The 16,988-nt window shown below is 39.6% G+C and overlaps 1 protein-coding gene across 5 annotated transcripts in view; it reads right to left on the reverse strand.

Moving 5' to 3' along the window:
• The window catches only part of ptbp3 (polypyrimidine tract binding protein 3), a 62,868-nt gene that overhangs the window by 9,400 nt on the left and 36,480 nt on the right, over window positions 1–16,988 (reverse strand). For all 5 annotated transcript variants that reach the window (XM_007906510.2, XM_007906512.2, XM_007906511.2 and 2 more), the window contains 5 exons: window positions 7,081–7,242; window positions 6,143–6,253; window positions 4,316–4,490; window positions 2,266–2,340; window positions 1,889–2,028 (listed from right to left, as the gene is read on the reverse strand). In XM_007906510.2, the coding sequence (XP_007904701.1) occupies window positions 1,889–2,028; window positions 2,266–2,340; window positions 4,316–4,490; window positions 6,143–6,253; window positions 7,081–7,242 (663 nt within the window). The remainder of the gene's footprint in view (window positions 1–1,888; window positions 2,029–2,265; window positions 2,341–4,315; window positions 4,491–6,142; window positions 6,254–7,080; window positions 7,243–16,988) is intronic.

Here is a 16,988-nt window from a genome sequence, read left to right on the forward strand (position 1 = left end):
GAAAATTTTGTGGGAGAATTTAGCCTTAAAAGAAAGTGGATACCAACTAATTTACTCACACAAATATAAAAACTGGATTTTTACAAAATTTAATCAAGCAGTGTATAAGTGATGGCTCACGTGGTGCAATTGGCTATTCTTGTGCAAATCAAAACAGTGAGTGTTGGCAAGCCATTTGGCAAGCCATTTGGCCGTAAATGCACTGAGTCCAGTTCAGTCCTCACGATGGCCACACATGCACATCTCCAGTAGGTGTCACTGGATAACGAGCAAGAAAGTTTGATTTTTCCTCCCTATCTTAAGATTGAGGTCAACCTCAGTGACCCGAATGCTTTGGCCAAGATCCATGCTAGAATCAGAAAGACCTTGCAGGTCTGTATGGCTTTGTCAACTAGCCACTGGGAAATTCCAACATGCAAGTTGTAACAAATAATCCCCATTCTGTAAACCAGTAATGGTTTTGCTATTATTGCTTGTTTCCAAACAGTAATAAATAAAAGAAAAACAATAAAGAAAAATGTACAGCCAAAGCCTTGTTATTACAAACTAAATGTCCCTGCCAGATAGTGTTTTGTTTAAAAAAAATCAGATGGCTTATTGAATTCTGAGCACTTTTACTAAAAACTAAATAGAGGTTCTGTGAAGACTAGTGAAAACAATTACAATGTGGTTCATAATAACAAGGGTTGGCTAGAACTGGTTTGACAGATTCATGGGAAGCTGCCTCACTACAGAACAAAAATAATTAGTTAAATGGGCATTACATTGGATAAAAATGGAACCATAAAAACAAACATTTACATATACAAGCATTGACCATTTATAGCAGAGCAGGATGGGGGATAACGATAGGCAATATTTACCTATCTAAATTGTAGAAGTTGGGTGTAAATTTATTATACTTCTGAAAAAACAACGTCCAGAGCAGGGAAGATGGACAACAGGAATTGGAGTTGCTCCAGCAGGACTTTGCAATGTGCGGACTTGTGCACATGGCAATCGGTCAAAATGACCCAAAATCCACACACTTCACAAAAGACATCAATGCTGCTTCTATATTATCATGGGTAAGTCCCAGTCCAAGTTCTAAGGTTGAATGATAAGGCACCAGTAATTTTGCAAGATAAGATACTATAACCACAACCTCAGTTCTTCTATCAATTCTTAACCCTACATGATTATAGAGCAGTGGTGGCCAACCCATGGCCCACTTCCGGCCTGTGGGGCGTCAAGAACATTCGCACAAGTCAAGTTAAATCAGTGTTCAATCGTTGGTATTTTCAGCTTTTTTCTTGATTGAATATTTCTTGATTTATGGCATAAATCAATAAATATTCAATCAAGAAAATTTAAAGGTGGGACACTGTTATCAAGTATGGAAACAATATAGTTTCCTACAGAATTTTATTCTAAATTGTAAGAGTAGCCTACTGATTGATCTGCTCCACAAACCTTCATCCAAGTAATCCCATTAATGTAAGTTTTAAATCTGACAGATGAATTATATGAATTTAGTGGAAGCGATGAGGCTCAAAGGGCCTCATCCTCTTTTTCATATGAATTTCCCAAGCCGAAGACTTAACATTTGGTCAAATTCTGAAAGCTGGAAGGGTTGGTAAGGATTCTGAGACATATGGGGTGATACTTAATATCTATGCATGTGGAAGACTAAATTACCTTCCCAGACAATATTAATTTTCTTAGAAGCTCTGTCAAACAATACTTATAAATACTGGAAGAGTCAGTCATATTGTACTGTGAGAATAAAGTCAAGGAATAATGCTCACTCCACCCCCCAAATTAAAATACTTGGAAGACATTTTTCTTAAGCAATGAGAAATTTAACCAGGAAGAATTTTGCAGATTCACGCTCTTTAATATCACTAACCTCTGGATTCAGGTTGCTAACCAACAGGACTGTGTTTGCTGTGCATGGTCCCATACCAGCCATTGCTAGGCGACCAGCAACTGCACCATGTGGAATCCCTAGATGTCCAAGGCCTCCTGGGACTGCCTGAACTGAGAGACCTGAAAGCAGGTGAAGATGTCTGGGTTAAGTACAACAGCTATACAAGGATTTTTTTCCTTTAAAAATGACTAATGCACAGAAATGTATATGAACCGTAGAATTTGATTCTCTTATCAGTAAAATGCATTTTTGTCTTATGCTACAGCATGATGAATGGATATTATTCAATTTCTTTTTTAAATAACTTCATTAAACCAGGGACAAATGTTAGGAGTGACAATCTCACACACACTAACCTGCCTGTGGAAAGCCAAGAGCTGGGCCAAATCCAGCCGCCCCACTATAGGGATTGGAGATGATACCTGGTGCACCTACCATGAGAAAACAGATGTATGTAACCAATAAAGTCAAGGAACAATGCTCACTCCGCCCAAAATTAAAATACTTGGATGACATTTTCTTTAAAAGGGAAGGCAATCCCTGGAGGATAGGGGAAAGAGAAAGAAGAAAAGCATTCAAGTTAATCAGCACAGAATAGAGTGAATCTCATGTGCAGTGATATCAGCAGTAACTGATGACCCAGAAATCAGATATGTTTTAGCAGTAACACATAGCTGTGGATCACATTCTGAAACAGCAGTCAGACTCAGTGAAATGTCATCAAACCAGCATAACCCGACTCATTCCGAAAGTCAAAATTCTAAAAAAAGAGGGAATTTGTGCAGAATTATTTTCTCCTTCAAGGGACTTTACAAGCTGCAAATCATGAATAAGGCGTTTCTGGATGGGTATTGGCAATTTGTGATAAAGGTTCTCCTAACGTAAAAATCATTGGTATTTTTGGATATCAACACAAGTTAACTCCCAACTTTTCATTGTATCTTTATAAAGACTAAATCATTTTTTAGTGAGCATTGTAAAATAGATTCCCCCATCTATTGTGTTTCTTTCCTCCACTTGTGTTTCTTTCTCCATGAAAGGAAGTATGTTACAGTTCCTCAAGTTATTGAAAAGGTCAACTGCAGAAACTAGCAGTTTTAAATAACTTCTGGAAGCCACATGCTCTTTTTCCATCTCCTAAATGCTGCATCTTTGAGAGGAGACTGTTTGACATCACCTTGTAATGGTGCCTTCTTTTAGACAATCTTTTGGAGTGAAGGTATTCATAAATGGTTCAAAGAAACCTTTGTTTGTATTCAACAATGTGTTGAAGTTCCAATAATAAAAAACTCTACTCTGACTATCTCACTTGATCTATTAAATAAATCCAATAAATCCAATTAAAATTGCATTGGAATACCACATGATGAACAATAGATCATTAGTAGTCTAATCTCCTTCCATTGGTGGCATAAGAGAAGAAAAATGTAGTCTGGGTTTTTTTGTATCATTATAGTACTACACACCATTGCCATACAAATTTGTGTGACACCAAAGTCATCTTTTGATGTAGCGATCCGTCACTAATTAACAGCAAAACAAGGTTGCTACAATGCAGTCTCAGCTAGAAATAAAAATACCCCTCCCCTGTAGCACCATAAACCGTGTAAATATTTGATAAAAACTAGAATGTAGCTGTCTGAACCACTCTGGGAAGAAGCGTCAATGTGGTCTTGTACTACCATTTACTGTATTCTAGCTAAACAAACTCATTAATATGCAATTATGTTCTGAAATGTTACCTATTCTAATGGTAAATATGTTAGCTGATCTGAATCTAAGTGATAGTAAGCAAGTTTTTTTTATTACTTTCCCTGCCATTTTTCTCAGACAATTACTGGTTTGAAATGAGTCTGTGCCAAAAGTTTTCTGATTAATGGCTGTTTGAGTGCCACAACAGGCTAGGAAGGAGAAAATCTGCCCAGATAATGCACTCCTAGAAACCTGTGCTGGAAAGTGTATGTATTTTTCATTCCTAATGAAATGGCTACTGATGAATGCATCTAAACAAGAGGCAAAACTCATAAGCTGATTAGGGTATACTATTTCTCTGTGTTAAAAGGGAAAAACTTTCAACCAAGAAAGCCATGCAACACTGAAAAGCTTTTTTTAAAAAAAAACAGCAAACTTCAGAGTAGAATGTTGAAATAGAGACATCAGTCACTACTTAATAACGGATTTAATAATAAACATGTAGACTTACAAGTCAATTGAACAGAAATTGTAAATAGTCCAACATAGCGAGAAAGCAGGGGACACTGGCCAGGTTAGATTCATTAGTGAAACACACAAGAAAAACAATCTCAGCCCTCACAGACACACTAGAGACAAGTTGAGGAACCAAACAACAGACAAATGTGGATTTACTTGACATGATTTATTTACCTAGAAGTGAGGATTCCTTACCGAAAGCGGCAGCCATTGAAGTGTCCATGGGGGGCTGGCCATCGCCGGAAGGAAGATCAAGGCGTGTGAAGTCTCGGCTTTTATCATTGTTGTATTTCACATTCAGGGCTGTCAGTTTGGAAAACTCTATACGCAAAGTACAGCAGGCATTGTAGATATTCTGGCCATCCAGAGCCTGCAGAAAAGGTTTTTTTGGGGTGGGGACGCAAATGTGTTAACTATCTCTGCACAATCCAATCTTATATAAAATAAAATCACTCACATTTGTTCAGTAAAATATTAATTCAATTCCAGTAGTCACCTCAAATTCAGTGAAAAGCACTGCAACAGACTGATGGCTGTCGGTCCCACTTCAGGGTTGTTAGATCAATGTTATCACTTCTGGCTTATTTTTTGGTCAGCTGGGTGTCTGACACATGCAGAAACCCATCATCATGCTCAAGAGTATCCAGAACAAGCTGAGAATTCCATACACCCCACCTAAATATGGAATGACTGTGTCTGGAACAGAATACCCACCCTCTCCACAGAGGGATACATCCTGTTCATCTAAACCCACGGAGTATTAGGTGCAAGCTGCTAAAAGCCAAGGATTGGGGATCCCAAGTACTGCTGGAACATAACCAATATAACCAGCATAAATGAGTATACCAGTATAAAACAACCAGCTTGCCATTGAGATCTCTGTCTGGCAAGCATCCCCTGCTTGTCCAGCTAGGACCGCTCTATCCGGGAGGACTTTAGCCTGTAGGATTAACGGGAGCTGAGTGGGAAGAATCCCTGCCCCTCCAAGTCCTAGAGATGAGCCAGGTTGGCTGGTTCATCAACAGCAGTGGCCTGGTGCACTGCGGACCCCTAGGTCAGAAATCAGACAAGTGAAACTGCCACAGAGGATTGATTTGATTCTGACATTCCACTACCAAGCACATTACCTGGAGCTAGTTCATCTGCAAGGACATCCTACTTACTTCAGAGTTTTGGGGATGTAGAATTCCCTGCCTAGTAAAGTACCAGAGGCAGCGTACCTTTGGGATTTTAAGTGGGAACTAGACAGTTATGATACGTAAATGCTTGAAGGGGGAATGGTGATAAAGCTGGGCAATGGGATTGAAATTACATCTTGCTCTCAGAGCCAGTGCAGACTTAATGGCTCCTTCTGTGCTGCAAATTTCTACGATTCACTTCATGGCTGTTTGTGGGACCCTTGCCTAGAGATTGGCGGCTGTGTTGGTCTACAAATATACAGTCACTACACTGATTAAGTACTGTAAAATGGTTTGCGATATTTCGATGTGATGAAAAGCAATTTTTGTTTTGTATAAAAAATGCAAATGGGTGGACAAGAATTCATATCTATGATCTTCCGCACCCTGAGCGGTCACTGTTAAGTGAGCCATAAAATAAAGGTTTTTCAACAAAGCAAAAGGAGTCACCACCAGGCCACTCCTCGAAATAGGTTACAGTCAATCTTGTCTGTGCATTCCTGGACAAGATTGACACTATTTCCACAACCCTGAGAATGATAAGTAGCACAGGGCAATGAACAGAAAGGGTGGACCTACAACCACCCACCTCAGGGGAGGTCACACCTATCAAAATTTAATCATATACCGAACAACCATTTTCAAATACCATTAGTAATACTATTTTTCATTTTAAATATAACCATGAAACAAACTCCATGAGAAAAAGATTGCCGATTATACAGATTGCGTTGGAAAGGGCAGTTTGCCCTGGAGGCAGGAATCGAAAAATGCAGATAAACTAGTTCCACCAATGCTGCAGTGAAAAATTAAGACTGAGCTTACTGTTTTGCAGGTTACTAACCAGTTTAGCGTGATGTGCATGCATTGGATCAGCATACTGAAGCAATGCCTGGAATTGGTTGTTCTTGGTGAAAGTGATGATTTTCAGCACGGTTCCATACTTGGTAAAGATCTGTTTGGGTTAAAATATGGATCAGAATAAAGATAGTGAAATTGACACACTAAGCTCAATTATTCACGAATGAAATGATTCAAGTTTCAGACAGGTTTCTTCATAAAACTGAATTGCAAAAGTAAGTGATATTCTGATCTGCATCAGTTTAGATTTGCAGAACAATGCTTGGAAGCATTGGGGCAGTGTTCCACATATACTGTACATGGATTTTCATCAATAATATTCAAGAGATAGAGAGTTGATAAAGATGGTACTATAAAAGAAAGTGGTGAACAAAAACTAGACACTTTCATACAGAGAAACTAGTGTTTTTTTTGAGGGGAGGGGGAATTTTTCTTACATCAATGCACACACAGAAAGCAACGTTGGAGACAACCTAAGTCATTTTTTTTAAAGAAAAACTCTGGGAAAACGGCCACAGTTCCACACATGATAAGCAAATCTATGTTATAACAAAGGTTCTATAATTAATTAGAGTTCACAGAGACTGATGTGGGCACTTCATGCTGGATGTTCTCTGTAATTTGCCCTCGCAGAACATTTCCTATTGATTAGTATGGATATGCTCCTACTTACTTGAGTTGGGTGGAGTTGTTTAGCTGTAATTGGTTACTTTTAGCTATTATTTGCAGCTAAGACAGTTATGTAAAACAATCCTCTGAATTCTGTCACTATTACTATATGAAAATTGTTTACTTGTAATGCTTATTTTTCATAAATCATTCATTCAGCACTGGTGAAAGAAGCAGAAACTGAAGCAGAATTATATAAACGGAATCATATATGGTTTAACCAAATTCTCTGCTCATAGAAATAATCCTCACCTGATGCAAGACCTCCAAGGTGACGGGATAAAAAAGGTTCTCCACAATGATGCGGAGGACCGGACTCTGACCAGCTAGCAGTGCCCCTTCAACACCGGTGCCTGACATAGCCATGTTACCAGTGTGAATTGCATTCACTGCCTGTAAAGCTGCCTGGGCTCTCTGTGGAGAGAACAACGTTTTAGTTACAGAACAATATTTATCACAAGAAATTGACTGGATTTGAGGTTTGGAAGCAGAAAACTACAGACATTTATTAAAGAAAAACCTTATACACCTCAATATGCCCAACCTGAAGAACACTTCATGTTTATGGTGGCACAATTTTATTGAATAAAATGAATGAACAATTTTTATTTGGATGATTGTTGAGTAATAATAATAAATAATAATCCTTGCATTTGATATAGCGCTTTTCACGTCAGGAGGACGTCCCAAAGCGCTTCACAGAACACACTGTAAAGTGAATTGACTGTATATTTGTGGGCGAACTACAGGAGAAACTCCCTTCTCTTTTCAAGAGATCTTTAACTGGCAGTCGGGACCTCAATTTAACTTTAATCTAAGGCGGCACCCCCGACAATGAAATGCACTCCAAGCATTGCATTGGCATGTCAACCCACATGGGGCTTGAATCCCAAAGTGCTTCACTGCAAAGTGCATTTACATGTGTGCATGTGTAGTGTCAGTATATTTGCACCTGAGCATAGAGAAGTGGATGTGGAACAGAGCACAGTAGAGAGCTGATTATCAGCACTAATTTAGACTGACCTCTTTGTAGATAAAGTGAATATGGTTGGAAATCTGTAAAATGCTAAAAATGCTTCCTGTGCCCCTCTTACTCTAACCATATAAATATATTTAACACATTTGTGCTATCAGTGGAAAATCCACTTTTTATGGTTAGCTGGGTGTCTTGACATGTGGAAACCAACCACCATGCTTAAAAAGAGCATTCGAACCAGACAGAGTTCCACTTATATGTGCCACCTACACAGAAAATTTCTTGTCAAGAATGTACTGCGCACTCTCTCCTTGAAGGGATGCTTCCTGCTTGCCTAATGATGGAGAGCATTTAGGGGCAGTTTGGCAGGAGCCAAGATGTGGGAATTCCAGAATGCAATGTGGGAAGAATGCCTATCCCCAGTGGCTGGTCTCCTTTCCACACGAGCCAAACTGGTTGGTCCATGATCAGCATGCCTGGAGCACTGGGGACTATTGAATGCGCCACAGAGAGTTGAATAAATTCCAGGATTCTGTTACCAAACACATCACCTTGGAACCTGCTCAGTTCTAAGGGGATCCTTCCTCCCTCCACTCAAGGAGAATAGTCACTAGGAGGTTAAATGAGGTTGTGCACACGTTTGTAGCAGGCGCTTAAGAGCTTTTTTAGCACGAATAGATTGCATCTTTATCAACTGCAAGGCCGTAACTTCACACATCAGGAAACTTTTGTAACAGCATTGTAGTCAGAGCCTGATGCGGATAAACGTATGTACAGATAACCAGCAATCTAATGTAATAGATTTGTAAAAGAATGATCAAATCACTTCCTAACAAAATCAATACCACATCATTTTTTTTAATTACCTGCTTGTCCAAGCAAAGTATTAATTTAGGTAGTTAGTCTGCCCAGCTCATCTCTGTACAAGCTGCAGACCATCCAGAACTCTGCAGCCCATGTCCATTCCTCACCTGGCTCCTCAAGCCAATCACATCCACCCTTGCTCGAATCTACTGACCCCCATTACCTAGCGAATCAAATTTAACACTAACCCACTTTCAACATCGATCAGCTGTGGATCCATGCTAACTGAAAGCATGGTGTACTCAGCTTCCGTGTATGACTGGCCTGTCTCTCACATAAACAACAGTTGACTTCTGGGATTGTTGAATGTTAAATGCACGTTCGCTAAGCACTGATAACAACTGACAACTCAGAAATTGGCCACGTTTCCCTGCTTGATTCGGAATGCAGTTGTGAGACACTGGACATTGGACCATGTTATAATGAGGTTTTCATGTACTTGTAGGGCCCAGGATGTTTGGGGGAAGGGGAGGGAGAAGAGCGGGAAAAGGAATATTAGTTATCCAGCGCCTTGGGACGTCCTCCCGACGTGAAAGGCGCTCAATAAATGGAATCTTGTTGCTGTTGTTATCCATTATATGAACTGCAAAAGATAGAATGTTGTTAATCCATTTTAGCTAACAAAATTACTCTCCCCTCCCATTTATTTTTATTTCCTGCATGCAAACCCATTTGAAGAAATGCCAAGCAACTACAACTTGTGGCTAGACTAAACACAGGAATATTAGGTAAACACTATTCTCCTGGATTTGCTGGCATTAACAGATTCTAATTTCACAGTGTGTCAGAGATCCTTTAACTTTTTTTAAACATTTAACTTGAAACTGAATTGTGACAGAAATGGCCACTTCCTCCCAAGGGGAATCATTTTTGAAATGCAAGGGCAACTGAGAAACACTAAATGTAAATGCACAGTTCAATCAAATTCACCATCACCAAGTCCATAGAAAAGCTAAATACCATCCAGGACTGCAACCTTGACTGGCACATTGCATTTACAATAAAAGTCACTGATAGGAGATGAGCTCTGACCTCAGTTTAAAAATGACATGCGAGGGAAATGCAGAACAAAAAACACATTATGGCAAAATAAGGAGAAAAGGAATTTGAACATGATGTAATCCAACCAGAATTTAGTTATTCAACTAGTTCTTAGGTAGTAACATCTTCATTGGTATACAAATTAAACTGTGAAGAAATTACCGCATATTACTGTTGTGCCACAAAAAGGAATGCCGTAGATCTCTCTCAAAATACAAAACAATAGCAAAATTACATTTTAGCGCCTTTAACAACAGGAGGATGTCCCCCAGACACACCATTGTCTTTTGGAGATAGATTCACTTCTTAGAAGGCTGTGAAGTAACAGCTCAAGTTTCACAGCTGCCAAAATGGATCCTGGAGAAAGTCTGTACTGTGTCAAGTAATCTACGCAGTACAAACTATTTTGACATTGTATTGGAGGATTTTTTAAACCTCTCTTCTTCTGAAGGCAATGATGACTCATAATGTATGGCTCTACAAGTACGAGCGTCTCTTTTGTGCCTCGCCCAAATGGCCATTCTTTGCGGGTGCCGAGAGTGCGTCAACAGAATGTTGAATTGTAGAGGCCAAGATTGATTGAATCAGAAAGTTGAAGGATTTAAGGTGAGTGAGAAAAATGAGGGGAAGACAAAAGAGTAACAGCTAAGGAGGACAAAGATCAGATCACAGGGAGAAGTGGGGTAGCAACTGTGAAAGGAGAAGTGGACCCTGTTTCCTGACTTCATCCCCTTTCATGCTAGTTTTTTTTAAAAAAATACAATAGCTCAAATACAAGCTCCATTGACTCCAGAAATCAGACATGTGCAGCTCAGAAGACCACTCAGCCCATCATGCTGTGCTAGTTCTATATAGGATCAATTCATTCAGTCCTCCTAGCCTGCATTTTCCCCACACTCCTACACATTTTGCTTGGTGTATGCTACTAGAGGAGAGGAAGAAAGTAAAACCATTGCCCAGTGCATATATGCATCCATGGTTTTACAGGGAAAAGGTATTCGACCCTGCCCAGATAGTTAAATATCAAAAAAATGCAAAATACTGCATATGCTGCAGAACAGTTCATCAGACTGACAAAGGGTCATGGACCCGAAACGTTGATCCTCTCTCCTTTGTCCATAGATTCTGCCTAACCTGCTGAGTGTTCCCAGCGATCTCTGGTTTTGGTTAAATATTGAAATGGTTCTTGATTGATCTAGAAACGGAACAAGTGTTCTCTACTCAATGAAAGTGATGAAAGGACATAAAGGGAATGCTTCCTCTATTAATAGCAGCAGAAACCATCCTCAATTAAATTACGCTGTGAGCTACAAGGAGAAGCTCTTCCACCAGATATTCTGTTAACATATAAAGAAGCAAATACTTCAGTGAACTTTCTCAGGCTATCATTTACTCCTTTTACACAGCTGACCACACTGATTTTTTAAAATACATTTTTAATTTAAAACATTTAATTGCTATTTTTAAAATTTTCAAAATAAACACACACTTTTGTTTTCAGGAGCCAGTAAGCGAGGAGCGCGGAACAAAAAAGTGTTTTTTTAAAAAATAGGGGCAGGTGGAGAAAAGGAGGAAGAGATGAGCCCCAAACCATTTAAGCTCCCATTTACCCTTAGCATGTAAAGAAAAAACAGTAGTTAAAAAAGGTCAAATTTGAGGAAACTGTAGTTTATAGTCTGCAATCATTTCCTCTCCACTAACAAATACAAGTAGGAATGTTCTAATCTATCAGGGTTGCATGTGCGCAGCTTTAAAAAACACTGATGGAATGAACATTGTACAATGCCTTAAAGGTAAAACAGCACTGAAGTACAGCAGTCACTGAAGTACAGCTTTTATTTAATGTCTTGTGGGCTTAGTCATAAAATGTACAGTAGCGAGCTAAGGAAGATTCTGAAATTAACTGTGCATTGCAGAAAACTGTGCATATAATTGACAGAAAGGCAATAAGGTTTATTCCTGAACGTTTACAACAATAGGGGTGTAAATTGTTGATCTGTGCTAAATGCATTCATGTGTAAAGTGCATTTAGTAGAGATCAATATTTCTGCCCAACACTCATGTAAACATTTAGGAATAATCATTATTGGCTTTCTGTCAACACAAATATTTTGCTGAAATGCAAAAGAAATTTCAAAACATTCATTTACTGTTGCACATTTACTTGTGGTACATGGTGAAGTACAATGCAGTTGTACGATAAATTTTGGCATTTGGAGTTCATTGCATGGCAAGTTCCCAATTTCAGCCAAGCTGTTGGCGGAAGCCATTGAGCAACAACAAAGTGCTTTACCATAGGGTGGAACCTGGGAGTGAACCTTGTCAGACTGATCTCACACAACCTCCCAGTGGCCACTTCCAGAGTGGCAAGGACAGAATGGAGAACATAAGGTACGAATCAGAGATCTTATTAAAAAGCAGAATAAATATTTTCATACACATTTTAAATTAAAAGGATTTCTTTCTAATATGTAGCATATCTTTCCTTAAAACACTGTAAAGCCTTGGTAGCTAGCCAAACACTTTGCCAAGCAGAAAATGCATGCACTGGAAAGACGAATAATGTACTGACAACAAATCTGTGCCGCTGACTATACCAAAACTTTGAGACATGGACTCATTTGATGACAACTTTCTCAGATGTTCACATCACTGAAACTGAATATACAATATTGAAACCGACACTGCAGACCCAGTGGTGGTCCCAAAGTTTTAAAAAAACACTAACTCCTACACTAAATGTAACATTGTCGATGCTGATTTACTGGTTGACCCCTTTGTAACCCATTGTGATTACTGAACCAATTCAAAATGTAAGTTTCTGACATTTGGTTCGTCTGGATCCTTTTTCTTTCCACATGTGAATTAAGAACAGGGTTCTCACCTGCTCCATAACCAAGAAGCAAGCAACACGATTCCATCAGAAACAGATGGGAAATGTCAGTTATTCACTCTCTCCCACCGCTGATACACCTTCTCACTTCTACATTGAAAATGAGCAGCTTTGCTGGAGCACATTGGAATTAAAAATAATTAAGGTATCCAGATTCAAGTGATAACGCCATATATAGCGTAACATTACTCTGCTTCTAAATAACTGGGGGATACAGGCTAAAAATTAACTGAATCCATCTTGGTTGTCCATTGAAATAATTTTAAACCAGACAGAGATAAAACGAAAATAACATTGAATCCTGCGCTGCTACTAAATACTGTGATATGTTTGCAATATTTGAAACACAAAGTCTAGCACGAGAAACAATTATAAATCTGGCTTTTGCTTCCATTACTCAATCATTTTAATATGTGCATACATATTAGAATTAAAGCTCTCCATCAGGGTGTCGCCCTCCCAGGAGGATAGGCAAACAGCAGGCTTCCAGACAATGCCACATTCCTGTTAAACTGAATTCCAGGGGTTGCATGGGAGTGCACTCAGTCACATTTCCCACTGTGGAAAAGCAACAAGAGAAGGCTCTTCCAGGCATCAGCTTCTGAAAGCATGACCAAGGTCAGGAATTTCCCTTTAATCATGCTTTCCATGCATCCTGTTCAGACTACAAAATGGAATACAGTTCATTTAATGTGAATGTCATGGACCTAAAATGGTGGCACTGCACTTAAGAACCATAAATGTTAGGTTTAAAGAATTCTTCATCGACATTACTCAGTAACTATTTATGATAACTACTACCACAAAATAATTGAAAGGGGAAGCTGCCAACGTTTTTCAATCGTGCTTAAAGCTAAAATGTACCTTTGGTGCTTTCACATATGTGTTGCCTAATAAAAGATGTGTGGCGCAATCTTCATAGTATAGAAGCTATTAATTTAGTATGTTTTAATTCACATCACACATTCTGGTTTGTCGACCTGCAATAAATCTGAAATTAATACAATTTGCAGATAAGATTTAAGTAAGCATCAGATGTTCCAGATCTGGTTTACATTAATAACATTTGATACATTACTTTTATCATCAGTGGAGTCCTGTAGCTCAGTGATTAGAGCACTCGCTTTGCAAGTGAGAGACCCGAGTTCAATTCCAGGCAGAGGGCGAAACCTTGGGCAGGTTTCCTTACTCCACACAGAGCCTAATAATAATCCCTCCAAAACCAAAAACAATAATAAATTGGTCATTTTCAATCTACGACTGTTTCTGGGACATTGCTGTGCCCAATTGGCTGCCGCGTTCGCCCACAAATATACAGTCAATTCACTTTACAGTGTGTTCTGTGAAGCGCTTTGGGACGTCCTCGCAACGTGAAAAGCGCTATATCAAATGCAAGGATTATTATTATTATTATTATCAGGAGACGGTCTCAAAGCATTTCACTTTAATGAGTGAAAATAACACTGTAAACGCGTTTTGCAAAGTGGATGTAACTACCACTTTTGTACAGCGCAGTGTATTTTGTAGATGGACGTGACAGACAATTTTGTTAACAGCAATGTCCCACAAACAGCCACAAAGTTAGTAGCCAATCTTATGTTAGGGAATTGTTAGCTGGGAAACGAGGAGAAACTCCCTTCTCTTCAACAGTGCCACAGGATCTTTAATGTAGTTCAGAACAAGCAGACAGCAGCTCAGTTTAACATCTCATCAGGATGACACCTCCAACATTGAAACACATCCCCATCAGCCTAGACAATGCAAATTGACACGGGAACTTGAACCTCAGACTCAGAGGCGAGTGCTACCAACTGAGCCAGGCTCATAACTTGGTTTGATGGTGATGACAATTTAAACATCCAGCTAGTCGGGTAGAAAACTATGTTACAAAATTAATATAAATTACACTGCTGAACTGCTTAAAAATTAGCAGCTGCATAGTACAGTTAAAAGGCACAAGCTTGAATGAAAGGATTGGTTGGTAAATAAAATTTGTTGTGACATTTTGCTTGTTGTCATTAGCTTTGGAGCTTATAGCTCGATATAGAAATTCTCATTTCACTTGAGAAATAATTCTACTTATTACAAAGCTTCAGAATAACAGCCATACAACACTTAATAGTTTTTCCCCGAATATTCAATGTATGGGGGTGTGTGGGCGGTGGTGTCAGAGTATTCAGGAATGAAATAGCTTCAGCCTCTTGCCCCAATGGATGGTAGCGACAAGAGTTAAAATATTGAGTATAATATTACAGAGCACAAGATTAAAAATAACCTTTCATTGTTTTAGAAAAGCCAAACTGACAATGTGCTTTACAAAAATAATTCCAATACATTAAAAATGCATTCTAGTTGGCCCAAGTTGAAACAGATAAATTTATATACTGTAATGATTGAGCCAATTACTTTCAAAGGAGCAGATTCTAGATTCAGACAAAAACTCAATCTTTCATCAATCTTTGTTCTACAGCAACTTGCATTTATATAGCGCCCTTCATGCACAATAGTGTCTCAGAGTGCACTATAATGACTGGCCTGAAATAAACAAGAGAAATTACAATCGAGCACACATGAGATCAACTTTGATTAACACAGCTTAACTTCTCCCTTAAAATTATTTTTAAGCCAATGTTAAGAACTATCTTTGGAGATTTGGTTGCCATAAAAGTGAGATTCGTCAGTACATATTCAATTTCATGATTAGAGGAATCTCCACCCAATAGTTTCAGAATCTTATTCTAACCATGACTGCTTTTCCATGGGTTATAATCATATTGACCAATTTACAATACTTAAATTCTACTTCAGCATTTTAAAGTGGTTGGTGCGCAAAATGTAACTTTTTTTGATCTGCGGTTTTAGTTTGGCAAAGCAGCAGAATTGGAACCAGTCTTACTCTATTAGCATCGTTCCCCTAGGGTATTCAGGACCTATTTTTAAAAATATTTAAACAAAGTTCACGAAATCCTGAACAGTTATATTGCAGTGATAAGTTATTATACTTTTTAAAACCCTAAAACAGTTAGCGGTCTAAGTCCAATGCCGCATACTAGGCTGACTCAGCACCAGCTGCTTAATCCATGTCAGTTTGGCTCAGTGGCATCACTCTCACCCGAGTTAGAAGATTGTGGGTTCAAGCCACACGTCAGGATTTGAACTCACATAGTCTAAGCTAACACTCCAATGTAATACCGGGGGATGTTGCATTGTTGGCAATGCCATCTTCCAGATGAGTCGTTAAAACTAAGGTTGCGACTACCTGTTCAGGTGGATGTTAAAAATACCATGGAGCTATTCGAAAAGAGAAGGTTTTCTCCCAGTGTCCTTGCCAATAATTCCCACAAATAAAATTGATCATCTGTTTGATGGCTGTTGGTAGGACATTGCTGTGTGCAACTGTGCTGCTGTTTTTGCCTACAAATACACAGTCATTGCATTTCATATGAAATTCTGTGAAGCGTTTTGAGACTTCCTTTTTCTCATCCACACGTTCCCCATCGTCGACGTCATCCGCAGACATAGGGTTAACTTCCACATGTATGCGGATGACACCCAAAATATACTTCTCCTCCAGCTGCGACTCCCAGTCCACTGATATCCTGTCAGCTTGTTTGACAGACATCAAAGCCTGAATGAGCACAATTTTTCTGCAGCTGAATGTCGGCAAGAGGGTATGAACTCCTCAAACTCCCCCAAGCTCTCCCTCAGACTCTCCGAACCTGTGCGCAACTTACGCATCAGGTTCGATCCCCAGCTTTCCTTTCTACCACACATCTGTTGCTGACCAGGACTGGTCCACTTCCGTCACATCACCCGCCTCCCTCCGTACCTCACAACTGACACAGCTGAATCCCTCGTCTAGGCCTTCATCACTTCCTGGCTGGACTATTCCAATGCCCCCCTCGCTGGTTTCCCCAGCTCCACCTTACACAAAATCCAATGAATCCAAAACTCACCCACAAGAAACTCTATACTCCCATCACACCAGTCCTTGCTGAGCTCCACTGGCTCACAATTACCGAACGGATTGATTTCAATATCCTTATTTGCTTTCAAATCACTTCATTCCCTCACACTCCCTACCTCTCCAACCTGTTTACACCCCACTTCACCATTCGCTGCCTCCACTTGGTTGGCTATGGCCTCCTAATTCTCCCTCGTGCCCTCCGCTCCCCCATCGATGGCTGTGCCTTCAGCCACTAAGCCCAGAAACTCTGGAACTTTCTTCCTCAACCCCTCCACCTTGCCCCCTACCTCCCTCCCCACCTTCAAATACCGCCTAAAGACCTTCCTTTTGGATCGTGCTTAATCACCATCCCCCTCCCTCTCCCCTTGGCTCGTTGTCAGACTCCGCCACTGTTAAAGGCTACGGGATTCTGCCGAGTG

The sequence above is a fragment of the Callorhinchus milii genome, unplaced genomic scaffold, assembly GCF_018977255.1.
Source record: "Callorhinchus milii isolate IMCB2004 unplaced genomic scaffold, IMCB_Cmil_1.0 Scaffold1, whole genome shotgun sequence".
Lineage (NCBI taxonomy): Eukaryota > Metazoa > Chordata > Chondrichthyes > Chimaeriformes > Callorhinchidae > Callorhinchus > Callorhinchus milii.